General features: G+C 41.1%; 2 protein-coding genes across 3 annotated transcripts; both read right to left on the bottom strand.

The window, feature by feature from the left end:
- Positions 1-126: 126 nt before the first annotated feature.
- elob (elongin B) lies at positions 127-7,479 on the bottom strand. Its single transcript, XM_080775714.1, has 4 exons — positions 7,430-7,479; positions 6,027-6,161; positions 3,461-3,569; positions 127-1,581 (listed from the first exon to the last, which is right to left on the bottom strand). The coding sequence occupies exons 1-4, from the start codon at positions 7,430-7,432 to the stop codon at positions 1,469-1,471; spliced, it is 360 nt and encodes a 119-aa protein (XP_080631840.1). The 5' UTR covers positions 7,433-7,479; the 3' UTR covers positions 127-1,468.
- Positions 7,480-9,769: 2,290 nt separating this feature from the next.
- LOC308324845 (gypsy retrotransposon integrase-like protein 1) lies at positions 9,770-15,983 on the bottom strand. 2 transcript variants are annotated; one of them, XM_080777156.1, is made up of 11 exons: positions 15,810-15,983; positions 12,801-13,002; positions 12,354-12,436; positions 12,016-12,124; positions 11,724-11,756; positions 11,487-11,519; positions 10,793-11,026; positions 10,547-10,650; positions 10,289-10,457; positions 10,131-10,193; positions 9,770-10,031 (listed from the first exon to the last, which is right to left on the bottom strand). In XM_080777156.1, exons 1-10 carry the CDS (start codon positions 15,878-15,880, stop codon positions 10,149-10,151), a joined length of 1,083 nt encoding a protein of 360 aa, XP_080633282.1. In that variant the 5' UTR covers positions 15,881-15,983; the 3' UTR covers positions 9,770-10,031; positions 10,131-10,148. The 2 variants fall into 2 exon arrangements, with proteins under 2 accessions (XP_080633282.1, XP_080633283.1); XM_080777157.1 differs by having other exon boundaries at positions 10,119-10,193.
- Between the last annotated feature and the right edge of the window lie 133 nt (positions 15,984-16,116).

Consider the following 16,116-nt stretch of genomic DNA (forward strand, 5'->3'; position numbering starts at 1 on the left):
ACTAAGCTCCCCACCCACGGGTCTAACGCAATGTACGTAAACAAGCGCACCTATGCATTGCTTGCGCACAAAACATCGGGACAATCAATCAAAAACATCCCTACAACAAACCACAGTTCACAGGGATATAAAACAAATTGCTGTTTTAATGTTAACTAAAAGTCAGTTACAGGTGCAGCTTTGATCACGTCCCATTTTAAACAAACCGCAATTTAAATGCATTGCAATATCTCATCTCAATTAAATCCTAGTCATGAACTGGTAAAACATTCAAATATTCATTTAACAGGGTAAAAAAAATGGGAAAACAATCCAGCTTTTTAAAATTCAGAATTTAAATGTATATAACATTTCCTTTTTTTCAATTCTCCTTTGGTTCCACGGGAAGAAAATTTATAACAATTAGATTAAGTAGTGTTTAACACAACTTTCAGAATAATGAATGGTAAATCTGTTGTCAGAGGGAAATGCGTAGTCCGCAAATCATAGGCACAGTTCTACAATGTCTTTTGATTATGGCAAGTGTCAGCTCCAATCGAATGCTGGAGAATAAGTATATACCTTCTATATTTGACTAGTAAGGTAGATTGAGATTCAGAACCACTTCACAGCAATTTTGATTGCTACCACGCCTGTCAGTCATTTAATTCTAAACGTTCCTGTCTATGTATCTTGGACAATGATAGACTACATTGACAGACTCACTAGCAGTGAAGCTGGCATGATCATGACATGAGTCTGTCAGAGAGGGTAACATTACATTATAGTAAGTTCTGAGACATTACGAAGAGAAACTGTAAAATACAATTCTTGATATGAAAGGAAAATGTCAACAACCTGTATCAGGTCTCTGCTTATGTGCATTCCTACTTTATATTATTCTGATGCCAACAAATGAATCAATTTTATTTCAGATTGGTTTCATGCACACGTTCTCTCAAAGGAAACTAGTAACATACAGATGCACAAAACTCCTAGCTACTGTTGCAACAAATACAACCAGGCCAAAGAGTAAAATGTTAAATCCTAATAGAAACACAAAAGAAAAAAAGAAAAGAAGAAAAAGTCACTCACCCACTGAGCCCCCCAAAAGAATAAAAAAAACACAAGTAAGGTTACAATAACCTTAACCTAAATAAAGACTAGAATTAATTAAATAAGAGGTACAATTCTTGTGTTCAGCCTTTACCAATCCCATGGATGACTGACAGTGTTGTGACAAATCCATCAGGTAATATTAGAAGGGTGTGAATTTATCAATTTGTCTAACATGCGTTCATACATTTCAGCATCAATGTTTTTGTTTGACACCCCTAACTCATTCAGAAAAAGGGAATCCGTATTGGTAATTTTTCTGATGAGCTGAAGCTCCATAGTCTGTAAAACTCCCCCAAGGCATCACTTCCCACATTTCACCAGTTCAGCACCCCCCCGCCCCCGCCCCCACCCCCATGCTTCCTTCTTTCCTTCACTGTACAGCCTGTTCGTTGGCTGTGCTGCCCGAGTCCTGAGGTTTCATGACGTCAGGAAGCTCTGGGGGGCTAGAGAAGGTCTCAATCCTCAGCTGCTCAAATGAATCATCTGGGAGAGTGAAGAGGTAGAATGACAAAACAGACACAGAACAGCTGCAGTGTTAATGAACTAACTATTAGTAGAGCAAGGGGAAATTGACATGAATAGTGTGAGTGTGTGTGTGTGTGTGTGTGTGTGTGTGTGTTTTGAATTAATTTAAGTAAATTAGGTTTCAATTTAAGAGTTGTTTTGCAGATGAGATTTTAGGTTCATGTTTTTGTCCATGTCTGGCTTCAGCCAGTAGATGATAAAATGAAGTGTATTAGAAACAAAGAGAGGAGAGATCCGGGCACTCAAAAATGTGAAGGGTTGGGGTTGGGGGCTCATGGAATAAATTTGTTTTAACTTTACGGGTGTGTTCGGAAATGCGCACCGGGAATGTGGTCAGTTTGTCGAGTGTGGTGGGCGGTGATTTCACAGTGTGCCTTATTTACGAACGACCACAGCTGTGACGCATTCACACCGCCGACACCGGACAACCCCAGCTTCAGGGTAGGGTCGCTCAGTGCAGGCACTCGGCACACGAAGGTGTGCCGAGTGCACTGAATAAACAAACGACAAGAGAGCACACCAGTGCGTTCAGGGCGCATGTCCGAACTACTACTACTTCTCTCCTCCACATTTTTTGTGTACTCGGATATCCTCTTCATTTTTAAGTCTACATTTCCGCTGATCCTGGAAGCACCTTCCTTTGAGCAACCAGTTGGTCTCTATTTGAGATATACAGGTCCTTCTAAAAAAATATATAATTCAAAAAGTGAAACTTTCATATATTCTAGATTCATTGCCCAATGCGCATAAAGTGAAATATTTAAAAACATTTTGTTTTAATCTTGATAATTATGGCATACATTTAATGAAAATCAAAAATCCATATCTAAAAAGAAAAAAACACACATTTATAATACAGAAATGTCAACCATCTGAAAAGTATGTTAATTTATGCATTCAATACTTGGGATACTTTTGAACAAATTATTTCATCAATGGGGCGTGGCATGGAGGTGTGATCAGCCTGTGGCACTGTTGAGGTGTTATGGAAACTGGTCAGTTAAGCACAGTAACACACCATGGTCAGTACACCACCTTGAATTTGCACTGTGTGCTTTTGTACATCTTGACAAGATATGGATATACCGATTTCCTTTTCCAGCAGCACTTGGCACCTGCCTACAGAGCCCAAAGTTCTAGTAATATGTGTACCAACCATGGTGGTATTATTGTGCTTAACTGACCAGCCAACTGGCATAACCTGAACCCCACAGAGAATCTATGTTGTGTTGTGAGAAACTAGATCCAACAACACAAATGAGCCTACAGCTGCTATCAAAGCAAACCTGGGCTTCCATAACACCTCAACAGTGCCACAGGCTTATCACCTCCGCGCCACACCGCATTGATGAAATAATTTGTTTAAAAGTAGCCCAGAACAAGTATTGACTGCATAGTGCATACACTAATATACTATACTATATGCTATTTAGATAGCCAACATTTCTGTATTATAGATATAATATTGATTATGAGATTCAATTTATTGTCAATGTACAGCGATCTCATGAAATATTCTAATATTTTGGGACATTGATTTTCGTGAGCTGTATGCCATAATCATCAAGATGAATAAAAAAAAGGTTTTAAACATTTCACTTTATACACAATGAATCGAGAATATATGAAAGTTTCACTTTTTGAAATTATATTAGAGGAAAATGATTTTTTTTTTTACTGTATTAGCTGTGATGATAAACTAAACTATAAAATAACAGGCCTAGTTTAGACTTCACAACTTGCATACAAAGTAACATTCATAGCTAAAGCCACCCAGTGCTTTATACAAGGATACGTAAATGCTTCTTAGGAAATCTTATAAAACAATGTATCTTACCACTCAACCGGAAAGATAATCCAACAGTGGCTGGGGCCTGGGGTCTGGCAGTCTGATTTGTGAACCCACAGTCTCCAAGTGTTTTACTATCATCAAGCAACATGTCATCCTGGCATGATAAAAACAAAAGAACAGTAGAGCCAGATCATTAAATGTACGCGCACCAGTAGTGCTGCACAATTAATCGAAGAAAAAAAAAAAGATCGAGATCAAGATTCATGAAAACAATTAGAATAGAATCGTGATCTCAATTCTTGTGGAGGAAAATCGAGAGTCACATTTGAGCAATAATTGTGCAGCACTATGCATCAGTCATGTTTTCAATAGTAGGGCCTCTGGTTAAGGCTTGCAGCATCATGTGCAGAATGCAGTTTTTCCTAACATGGTTGATACTGTTAGTGTTTCAGTTTTTTTAGATGATGAAACCTGTATGGTGTAATTTTTAACAGGGCAACTACTAGCACACCTCAAAATAAAAGGTGCAAAATAAAATAAAAAGGTTTCTCATATTTCTACTAAGAACAGATATAGTAAACTAATGGTTGTGCTAAATAAGACCCTATTTGGATGATTTACATTTTCTAAATTGACCTCTTTTTTAACCAATCAATGACACTTATTTTATAAATGTTTTATAACTACATGTTGTGGGGGGGTGATAGTATACAGCCAGTCTGATAGGAAACGTGGGGAGAAAGATGGGGAGTGACACAATGACATCCTAAAAAATGCAACAGTACAGACATTAACCAATGCCTCAGTGTGAAAATTGCTTAGTCTGGCCCAAAATGTCTCTCCATTATTCTTAATGCCAATGGAAGAAGATGTAATACAATTCCAATTCAAAAGGCCTTGGATCAACTCATCAACTCTACGCAACCAAACTTTCTGACTGTCATAATAGAAGCCTGGAGTAAGTGTTGTGTCAGCTGGACCCCATTTGGCTAGAATGGCTACCAAAAACATTTAATGTTATCCGGTGTGTTGCCAAGTCTGCTTATTTACTGCGACTCGTCCCAGAGTTGTGGGAAGAAAAAATAAAAGATGTGGGTTGCCGTTATTTGGGCTTGTTTTAAAAACGCAGTGACTTTTCTGACAAATATAACAAGCTAACATTTCTTTGATGTATATACTATAATTCCCCATAGGTTTGGGGAAGAGTGTGAATCACATTGAGACAGAATCGGTCTGGTGTCTCCACTTATTAAGCCCTAACTAGGTGTGTATATTATTAGGAATAAAATATATATGGCAATATTATTGTTTTTCGAGGTGAGATTTCTCTCGCGATATTTGACCTGTTTTTTGAGGTGGGTTGGCAACACGGTCTGTGCCCTGTCCTTGGCCAAGTGTACTTAAATCCTGCTCTAAACAATGATAGGGAAATATAACACTGTTCACCACTAGACCAGAGTACATCGTTTCTAAATTTGTAAACACACAGTGACACCCAATTATTTAACCAATCTGGGAATCCATCAATCCATCTGTCAAAAAAATATTAATAATAATTTTAACATCTAGCAAGCTCGTTTCAATACGTGAATTGTGAGGATTGTCCTAATTTTATGCTAATGTTACAGCCGCTCTATCTGGTTCTTCCTGCACTGCAAAAAGAGCTAACAGATAATGTTTGAATATGCCAACAGATAGTGTTTTAAATTAATGTGCTATTGCTTTTTCTTAAGTTGCTATAGAAATAAAATCATTAAAATTCAATATCTAAAACCTCTTCAGCACCTTTTAAGTACACGGTTAGCGAGATCTGCCAACCGGCTTCAGAAAAATCCAAATCCATCAAGCCTGGCACACTGTAATGCTCACTACTAAGAAAATGTCAACTTTTTTCTATAATGGAGGAGCAACTGACCAAGGCCCCTTGGCAAGGCATCCCCACAGCCACAGCATATAAACGCCAACACAGATGAAGCCAATTGGATCACCAGAGACCCATGTACGGCACCACATGACACGACAAATGTGGAAAATTCTCCAAAACTAAATCGCCAGAGGTCGATAGGAATGGCAATGGATGATGTGCATATACACTGACACGAAACACTTTTTCCAATCCTTAATCACATACGGACAAACATCTATGCCGATAATATCTAACCTGCGGAGGTAACGTGCCTTGTCTACGGGCAACAGATCTTTCAACCTATGTCATTGCAAATACGTTTGATAATCGCTACTCTGCGCAATATTGTTTTGAAAATGCCGCAAATTGCATTGCAGTGAACGAGAGCAAATCACAACTTACCCTGGGGGTGGTGACTCCGCCCTGAATACGCGTTGTCGTGTCAGTGTATTGTCGTTCAACACTACAGTAATGTCAAAATGAAATAGTATCCAGTCCTCGTTTAATTGCAAACACACTGGTGCATTAAATCTTAGTCACTGAATTGTATTTGGGTAAAACAAAACATACTTCAAATTCAAGGGTCTGTGCACCTTATAGGTCCTAGGCTAGGAGCACTTTTATCAGGATTTTCTTAGTACACAACAGATGTGTTTTTCAAAAATCTGTCTTGAGAGATTATGTACAGCATACGGTATAACATACCTTATACAGCCTCTGTTCCTCGGGTGCCCTCTTTAAGATACCTTCCACAATGCGCTTCAGCTCATAAACCGTGGTCGACTCTTTGGCATCTGTGAAGATGGTTGTCTTGTGACGTCGGATCATTAGAAACACATCCTAAGAGGGGGAGGTAATGTTATACACATGAGTTAGATCTGAAAGCATGGAAATCATTAATTCACACACACACACACACACACACACACACACACACACAAAGCTGATTTCACTAGGCAGGGTATATTGTGTACATCTACTGTAGGTGGCTGTAAAAAGCATCAATGAACATGAACATCAACAGTGTTTGTCAGGTGAAACCTGACATACATCCCCTGCTGTTGGCTTTAGCAACCAAGTCATGATTGTTTTTTTCTGGAGTATTAGTTGAAGTGGCAATGATCATGTGTACTCCACTATGCGATATACTGAATATAAATTATTTTGTGTACAATTTTGCCCTGCGTGTTCAAGCACCAGTAGAAGTTCCAGCTTCTATATTTACAACCCTCATCCCTCAGTGGAGTCTGTGTGGGGAGATAGTAACTGATTCAGTACTTGGGCCACTGGTTCTCAGTATGGGGTACGGAGACCAGCGATTACCAACAACAAATTTAACCGAGTGCGGAAATGGAACCAAATGGGCCCTTCGTCCATTTGTACATCAGAGTTCAATTAATTAAGACCAAGGATTTTGCAGTGTAGATTGGGGTACCAGAAACGAGTCCCAGAGATAGACTTAATACTTGTCAAACTGGGGTCCCTGACATTTAAAAGGCTCACTGATCTAAGCAACCAGCCAATTAGACAGCTCCACCCAATATGACATAAGTGTGTAAATCAAGAATGTGAACATTTCTACTACTGTAGCTAATGAACCCATATTCGACAACTGGCAAACAATGTTGAATATTGTATACACTTGTAATTCTGCACCAGATTCATCCATTTGACTTAGGCTGTAGGTACTATAGGTAGGGTGTAGCAGTTGAGAGGCTAAAGTTAATGCTAGCATTTCGGACAGACATACTCCGTTAACTTTTAACTAAGCTGCAAGAGGCCTACATAGCAACACCGGCTGGCGCTACGTGTATCACACTTAACAGTATAGCTAGTTTAACTTAGTTGAAATAACAACTTTAACACGCACATCAACGGGTTATGTTAGCTAGTTAGGTTCGCTTGGTGCTAGTTTGGCTGTTAGCTGGGAGCTCAGCTAGCTAAACAAAGACATCAGCGTCTCCATAGTGGTTTAATGAAACGAAGTGAGCTCAGCTCGACACCGCACATTTCAAACACACATATTGGTCAGAACGTTCAACGTAAGTAAGACTTTTCGTTGATCCATGTTGTGAAATGACAAGCAATTTCTTTTTTCCAACACTCACCATTGCTTTCGGTTGGTTGCACACTGCGCCGTTGAATGTTGAGTGAGCAACTGTTGAGGAAAAACGCGATTTCCGGTCAGTGATTTCACAATAAAGAACGAATTGACCAGTGTTCCTTGGGGATTTGCAAGACTGCAAGTCTGCATGTTATGGGAATATTATATTGTAAATTAATTGCTTTTAATGCTCCTTTCAAAACAAGTATTTAAGCAAACTGAAATATATAAAGAATAGCCAGAACAATCCCTCCCAACATGTGAAAATGTTACATGGTTCAACCAGTTGTAGGTTGGAACCCTTTTTGTATTCGGGATTGGGATGAAGTTGCTTGAGCCTCAATATTTTATGCAAAAATTAAAATAAGTAAATAAATTCAACATTAACCTTTTATTTTGTATGCAATCAAGTTAATCTGTAGTTTTGTGGTTATTTTGTTTACAACTTGACGCAGCTACAATACTGGCTGCTATTTTTTGCAAGGTATCCCATGCTGCACCGCGACCATCACAACAGCTGTCAAGCAAGAGGTTCAAGAATGAACTGCTATTATTTCCAGAAGAGGGCAGTAAGTGATTATAGCCCAATACCTCACCTCAGTCAAGTTATGGGTAATCAGTCAAATTGAGGAAGATTGTTGAGAGATACATTTATGCAAGTGGTCGAGGGGTACATTTATGCAATATACGTTAAATAATTATATATATATTAGGCTAGTTTCGTGCAAAAATTACACAAACAATAAATATAAAACACAAACACACACATATAGACTATATAGTATACAGTACCACATACACACATTTTTACGCCTTCTTTGCACACTGTCTATGGACTGTCTATGCACCTACAACTTCCTGGGTGGGTTGGGTGTACATTATGAACAAACTGCATGGCTTTTCTTTCTGAGGCGGTTCCTTAAGAGTATATACTCTAAGGGCGGCTCAGGTCCTTCAATGTGTGCAACAGTTGCTGCACATTCTACCAGTCTGGGGCTTATCTTTTTAACCCTGTATCTGTTATGTTTTATTTTGTTTTTTTCTCTTAATAAAGTCTGTTCCTAGTGTTCCCTTGTAAAGCGCTTTGGGTATTTAGAAAAGCGCTATATAAATCTGAGCTATTATTATTATTATTAAGGGTAGAGCGACCTGCCAGGCTCCCCCAGAGTTAGTGTCGAAGTGTACTTGTTCAAGACTCTGAATCCCTAATTGCTCCCGATGTGCAGGTTGGTGCCTTGCATGGTTTCCTCCGGCATCGGTGTTTCGTGTGTGTGAATGGGTGAATGTAATGCAATCTCTGTAAAGCGCCTTGGATAAAAGGTGCTATATAAATGCACCTTTAGGCTTTTACCATTTAGTAGCCATTGTCTTCTTTACATTTTGCATGGCGTTTCACTGGATGAAGTGTCCTCTTTGATGAGGTGAGGAGCACGCTCATCCCTCCTCAGCACACCACAAAGGGTCATGGTCAGTCATTTGTGCCATCATCACTTGACTCCTATGTGAACTTCCAGACCTGCACTGAATATTGACTTTTTCCTAGATTACGGTTAATTACAGATCTACATGGTCACAATGTCTTAGCTTTTCACAAATTTTGTACGCCACCATTGTACAACAAAGTATCATATAGGGCAGAGTGGTTACTCAGACTAATCAATTTAGTCAACTGTAAATAAATATAAAAAAAGGAAAAGGAAACAAGGCCGACCTAAGATCACCTGGCACAGAACGATAATTATCGCCCCATTGGGGTCGAAGAGCATAATAATAGAAAAGATGTGTGGATTCATTGATATAAAGAAAAATTAAATATAGTTTTAGATATATTTTCAGTTAATTGTCCAGCCCATGACAGTCAGTATCTAAGCATAACTATTTATTTATTTATTTTGTTTTTACTTTTACCTGTACCTCTCATTTCAACTTTTTTGCTATTGCTGCTACGATACCTGAATTTCCCTCCGGGAATCAATAACGATTTAGTTATCTAGCCATGTTTGTCTACTATTACTTGTGCATCAAAAAACAATGTTTCCTTGAAAGTTTTCCAAATCAATTAACCTAGATGGTTTCCATTCATACTGTAATTAGCCAGTTCTAAGAGGCCATGTTTAGTTCACAAAAACATGATTAGGTAGATTCCTAACAAGGTTGTAAGAAGGATATAACAGAGCTATAACGCAGAATTTCATCTCAATACTAACGTTCCAATGCAACAACTACAATATTAATGGAATTTAATACAAGCATCCTTGCTATCCACAACAGCAAACTATCTTTGGAATAACAGAATTCAATTAAATGGAGTGTCACACTGACTTCAGAATGAAACAACTTTAAATACTTCCAACATTTTTATTCAAATGTAGCAGGCTCCAATACCCAGCCCTACTTGGAAAATGTGTGAATCAGTAACACTCCATTTCCTCGAAATATACAAAACATTTTGGCCAGTGTCCTTGGTAGTGTACTGTATGTAGAAGATAACGTGGCAGTCCACAAAGACGACGATGGCATTTTATCGTCTTTCCCTCCAGCCCTCTCTCTTACTGTACGTCCACATTTGTCCAGCCAAATTTGTCTCTATTTTGGTCATGACAACACTAGAAACAAAAATAATAATATATATATATCCTTTTAAAACAATATGGATACATTATTTTTCCATTTATTGATTTGATTTAAACTACTACTGAGCTCACCCAATCCATCTGAAATATCTAATGAACAACAAAAGAACTGTCCTGTATCTTGGAGTAGTCATACTGTGAAGCAGAGTAGAAAGAACATATTTTAAAATGTCTCCACCACAAGTCTGATTTGACCGTCATGACGAGGCCATGTTAGAATTATGACTTACGTCGTTCAGTCCCCTGGGGGCATGAACAGGCTGGCGTCCTTTACAGCAAAGCACTGAGAAAGGCCTCTCCTTTGTCTCCGAGTGTTCCTTGAAGCAGAGGCTGAAGACCTTGGCAGGGAGGTGGACGTCCCAGTCAGCTCCATGCTGAGCTATTAGATCAGCTATCATACTGTGGGGACATAATGATACAGATGTAGCAATGTCTTTTCATCCAATCTGTACTGTATTCATGATTCACAAAGTGCTGAGATCCAAGACCTGTCAGTCAAGTGCTGCGTGACCACGTCCACAGTCCCAGTCTGCTGATGATGGACCACAAGAGAGACACTGATGTTCAGAATTTCCTTCAAGTCTCTGTTGATCTAAAGTAAATACAGTACATTCACAGTGCATTCTTATGAGATATAGGCCACTCTCAAGTCAATATTATAGCAATAGCATGTGTCATTACAAATAATGTATATAAAAGATGCATAGGAAGTTGACATGGCCATGGGAGCTCACTTCTTCAACTATGTCCTGAGGTAGCCGAGAGAGGATCCTTAAAGGGAAGCCAAAGTGAGAAATGATGACCTTGACGTGTCCTGCAATTTCTGAGGAGATGCACGACTGCATTGGCAGGGCTTCCAACCACTTAGAGTAGTAGTCTGTCACAGTCAAGATGTATTTATGGTCATTCAGTGTTGCAGGCAAGGGTCCTCTGACATCCACACCAAGCCACTGCCATGGCTTTTTCACCTATAGGGGAGGTAATTATGATGTGCAGTAGACAAATTTGTGTTCATTGAGTGTTCATTTAACTCTGGGACAAACTCAGAGTACAAATGTATTAATGTAACCAAATGAGTAAGGTTCATCTGAGTTATCATCAGAGTTACAAATTGATAAATTATCAGTACAATTAAGTTTTCATTACAGGTTTTTGAGTGGTGCAACCACTCCAAGGAACAGCAATGTCCGTGTTCACCTATGTGTTGTTCACCTATGTGACGTTAATGAGCAACAGTATAATGAGTACCAGCTGTTGTGCCAGAAACAGAGAGAGGGATAGTGCTGCACTGTTGCCTGCTAATGAGAGAGAGAGAGGGGTGGGGGGAGAGTTGCACCACTCAGTTCACACGGGTGTGATTTTTATTAGTGTCTGTGACCCTATACTGAGGGGTCTTGGAGAGCAAAATCATGTTGAATAAGTACCTACCTCTATTATGTTTCCAGATTGTTCACACACTGTCTGCATGAGAAAATGGACAACAGCATTTGATGAAGCAGTCCATTACTTTCTACAGTTGCTTGTCACAGGTTTTACGAATGGGCTTATTGTATTGTGAAAGGTCTGTAATTGAGCAGTAGTCTGTCCACTATGAGACATAATAGACAGCAGAATGGCGTGACTAACCAATCAGAATTCAACCAAGCAGCACAAATTTATACTTACTTTGTTGAAATTATCTGGAGCCCACTGAATATCCTGTTGATAGATGTACACAATAAAAACGACCAGTTATGTGTATGGCTGTGTATATGGAATACATGAAATGTATGTAATATCACAGCCGTTCTATCAAACAGTATTTTTATGATTTTCTCACTGAATACAATACATCGCCTACAGTATGTTGTGCTTGTGTATATGTAGTGATTATTATCATAATACATATTTTGTCTGAATACAGTAAATATACAGCAAAATGTGTTGTATCAACTCATATACAGTATGCAGCCATTACCTGTGGTTTACAGTAATCACCATGAAAGAAATATGGGAAGGATTCAATCTGCACCAGTGCTTCATCTGTTATGGTGGACCATTTGACAAACTTTTTAGGGTAACTGATCCTTAAAAGCAGAAGAAAACAATGTAGTATTTATGGAAAATGTGTTGATTAGAGATTAAAACAACAAAATAGGTTCCCTATTGCTAAATAAAGCACAAAAAGGTATTTTCCATGATTTACCAAAAAAAGACATTCGAATGAAATGGGTATCAGATGAGAATTGTAGAACTACTGCACGAGCAACCTATTGATTTCCTTGAAAAAAGAGACACATTTCCCTGGCTGCTCACCGTGGAGTGTGTTTTGTCGCCTGGCATGGCCCTTCGTTCTGTATAGCTGGATTTCCATTTGATGTAGTAGAAGAAGCAGGTTCCTTTGTTGAGGATACAGAATTACAGATACATATATTAAATATTATATATAGACACATTTCCAAGAACCAACTAACACCATTTCTCCATAATTCCATTAGACACTAAGAAGTACAGTACAAGAAGCCATTTGAAAGTACCTCAGTCAGCTTCCTTATTTGACAAAAAGGTCGGATAAATTGGTGTTAGGAATAGGAATCTATAGGTCAATATTTATTAAATTAAGCCTACATGCACGTGGCAACCTTGAAAAAAAAACATGTAATAGAAACCTTTCAATTAAAACAGTCTTGGCTTAATTAACTTTTCTTCGATTCACTCTCAATAGTTGATTCATACTCATGTTTCATGTTCTGATGGTCGTACCTTCCTTTTCTTCGTTTCCTCTGGGAACGAGAATTTGGTGGGCACCGTATATTTTCGAAGTTTTTCCCATCTGCCAGTTCTATCAATGTCCTGATCCTCAAAGTGATCAATGCACAGCACATGTAAATGAGAGGGTTGCCAATCTTCCCGCTTCATAGCGCTGAGCCATTTTTTGAGTCTTTGAGGACTGTGCAGTGGAAACCTAGACATGGCAAAACATTAAATTAATCGTAAACGTAGATTTCATAGAGTGGAAAATGCCATTTGGTTTAATGTCACAGAATGCACAGTGCCATGTAGAGCAGCATGATAAATGGTTAACTTTATATTGTGTTTTATTGCTTTATTTATATTTTGTGTTTCATTTTGATTATGCATGCTGTGTTTCATTTCTGTGTTATTTGATGAGTGCCGTGCGCTATGATAGCGATGGACAATGAACATTATGCCACAGTATTGTTTACCTGTCAGGTGCTCTAACCAAGGCGTGTGCAGCCTATGACACAGACTGAGTCAAGACATTCATTCGCCAGTGAAAACTCCACGCCCAAATCGGATCGTCATGGCAGGCGAAGCGGAGCGGGTGGAGGCCGGCGGCGCGGACAGCGACCAGGACGATGAGGTGGAAGAAGCTCAGTACGAGGTGGAGAGGATCATTGACGTGCAGGTGGAGGAGGGAGAGGTGCTTTACCGGGTCCGGTGGAAGAACTAATGTTCTGATGACGACACCTGGGAGCCCGAGGCCCATTTGGAGGACTGTCGCGAGGTCCTTCTGGATTATAAACGGGCCATCGTGGAAGCCAAGGCCAAGAAGGCCGCCGAGGCGAATAAGAAGAACATGAAGTTGCCTACAAAAAGTGACGTGTTTGACGCAAACTCAGAGTTTGGAGAAACTCTGAGACGGAGACGGACGAGGAGGACCACCTGAGCGACGGGCCTGCCAGTGCCGAGGCCCAGGCCGACGACGCCGCCGCCACCGCCGCGGCGAAGGAGAAGTCGCGGTTAGACGACAAGTCCAACAGGGGCACGGTGGCACAGTTGGTAGTGCTGTCGCCTCACAGCTAGAAGGTCCTGGGTTCGATTCCCGCTGGGGACGCTGTGGGCACTGGCGGCGAAGGAGAAGTCCAATCACAAGAAGGGCAACAGGGGCACGGTGGCACAGTTGGTAGTGCTGTCGCCTCACAGCTAGAAGGTCCTGGGTTCGATTCCCGCTGGGGACGCTGTGGGCACTGGCGGCGAAGGAGAAGTCCTAACACAAGAAGGGCAACAGGGGCACGGTGGCACAGTTGGTAGTGCTGTCGCCTCACAGCTAGAAGGTCCTGGGTTTGATTCCCGCTGGGGACGCTGTGGGCACTGGCGGCGTGTTCCCTCCTCCGCGTCATCAGTGCCCATACCCGAGGCGGGGGTTGGCGATAGGGCCTTTCTGTGTGGAGTTTGCATGTTCTCCCCGTGTCCCCTAGGGTAGATACCCTCACAAAAACATGCCGTAATCCTGGTCTCTAAAACTACCTCCCCCTGGCCAGCCGGGGCGCCTGATGGAGGGGAAAGGAACTGGTCGGAATAACGTGTCCCTTCCACGCGCTACTGTTGCCACGAATGGTTGGGGCGTGGCTAATGGAGCCAGGGGCCGGCCTAACGCGACTGGGAAGGAAGGGAGCTTCAGGGACGCCAATGACGCCATGCAGCGGCCAGCGGTTAAGCCGAACCTGAGAAGCATAATCCGAAAGATTCTGAGAATCGACGAACCAACGAGAGCGGGTCCCGTCACGTCGGTGGCCAATCAGAGATCCAGAGTGACCGCCCGCGAAACCCCTTCGTCCAATCGCACGTCGGACGGGCATGGGCAGAGCGGCCAACCGGCGGGCAGGGCACGAACACAGCAAGCAGCACTGTTAAAACTATAGGGGAGAGAGTCAGTGATTCAGGGGTTAGAAATACCACAGTCCAGTCCAGTAGTGAATGCGATCCGGGTATTGCGCCTCGCCACAACCGTGACGAGACAGCTAATTTAGTTTAGTCCGATCCACACTGTCCAGTCCGGGACTTCCGCGTCGCCGCTATCCGGGCGTCCTGACGCTCCGCTGTTTAAACAGATACGGTACAATGAGTGACAGGCTGACAGCCCTCTCCAACCGGCACTTTAAACTACGATAGAACACACACGCTGGCGTCATTACTTTCCTTTCAAAGGGAGTAGGAAGAGCACATCAATAATCAATCTCTAGTCTGCTGCTCCACCGCCGTCACAACAACTTCGGAGCAATGGTCCGTCGGATCATAGGGTGCTTCCCGCGATGAGGACATCGGACCCACGATAGTATAGATGAGGAGAGAAGTCCGGTCCGCGGGCACAGCGTGGAGAGACGAGGAGTATTTCGATCTGGCCTACAACATGTAGGGAGAACTTGGAGAAGAGGACATGAGAGAGAAAGAGGTCTGGCGGGCCGCAGGCACTGTCTGAGCAGAGAGAGCTTGAGGTGGGATGATTGGGATCTAGGTGGACCTTTTATTTGGGCGTGGAGTTTTCACTGGCGAATGAATGTCTTGACTCAGTCTGTGTCATAGGCTGCACACGCCTTGGTTGGTTAGGCTACCTGACAGGTAAACAATACTGTGGCATAATGTTCATTGTCCATCGCTATCATAGCGCACGGCACTCATCAAATAACACAGAAATGAAACACAGCATGCATAATCAAAATGAAACACAAAATATAAATAAAGCAATAAAACACAATATAAAGTTAACCATTTATCATGCTGCTCTACATGGCACTGTGCATTCTGTGACATTAAACCAAATGGCATTTTCCACTCTATGACATAGACACTAGACACCATTCAAACACATTGCAAACGAACATGAAAATGAACAATTAATTTCACTATTTACCAAGTGAAATGTCATTATTTTGCCGTCGAAAGCATTTCAAACCCACAGACCTAACGTACAGATACTCAGCTGAGCAGCCTGAGCTTACTTTGGCATTAGGGACATACAATACTTACTTAAAAAACGTCAAACCCGTCCGTGTCTTATTTTTGCAGTTCAATGCGCTACATTTACGCGGTCTGCCCATTTCATAGGAAATAATATATAACTCTGTGAAATAACCTAACACTACATTAGCCTCGGTTGCAGCCTCTGCGAAGTTCTTGAAGAGAGACCAAGGAGAAAGTAAAGCAAGACAAACCGGATGTTGTGATTTTTTCTTTTCTTTGTGTGCTCCACCATAAACCCGAGGCAGAAACCATATTAGCAATACTGCCCCCCTGCGACATAATCAAGGCAATGCTGAGTTGGATTCAATGTGCA

The sequence above is a fragment of the Protomyctophum bolini genome, assembly GCF_963924005.1.
Source record: "Protomyctophum bolini genome assembly, chromosome: 11".
Classification (NCBI taxonomy): domain Eukaryota; kingdom Metazoa; phylum Chordata; class Actinopteri; order Myctophiformes; family Myctophidae; genus Protomyctophum; species Protomyctophum bolini.

Coding starts and splice junctions, on each gene's coding strand:
- elob (XM_080775714.1), bottom strand. Junction 3,570..6,026: donor AGGAACAGAGGCTGTATAAG/GTATGTTATACC, acceptor TTATCATGCCAG/GATGACATGTTGCTTGATGA. Junction 1,582..3,460: donor ATTATCTTTCCGGTTGAGTG/GTAAGATACATT, acceptor TCACTCTCCCAG/ATGATTCATTTGAGCAGCTG.
- LOC308324845 (XM_080777156.1), bottom strand. CDS start 15,880: ATGGGCAGACCGCGTAAATGTAGCGCATTGAACTGCAAAAATAAGACA. Junction 12,125..12,353: donor GCGACAAAACACACTCCACG/GTGAGCAGCCAG, acceptor TCTGCTTTTAAG/GATCAGTTACCCTAAAAAGT. Junction 11,757..12,015: donor GTGATTACTGTAAACCACAG/GTAATGGCTGCA, acceptor ATCTATCAACAG/GATATTCAGTGGGCTCCAGA.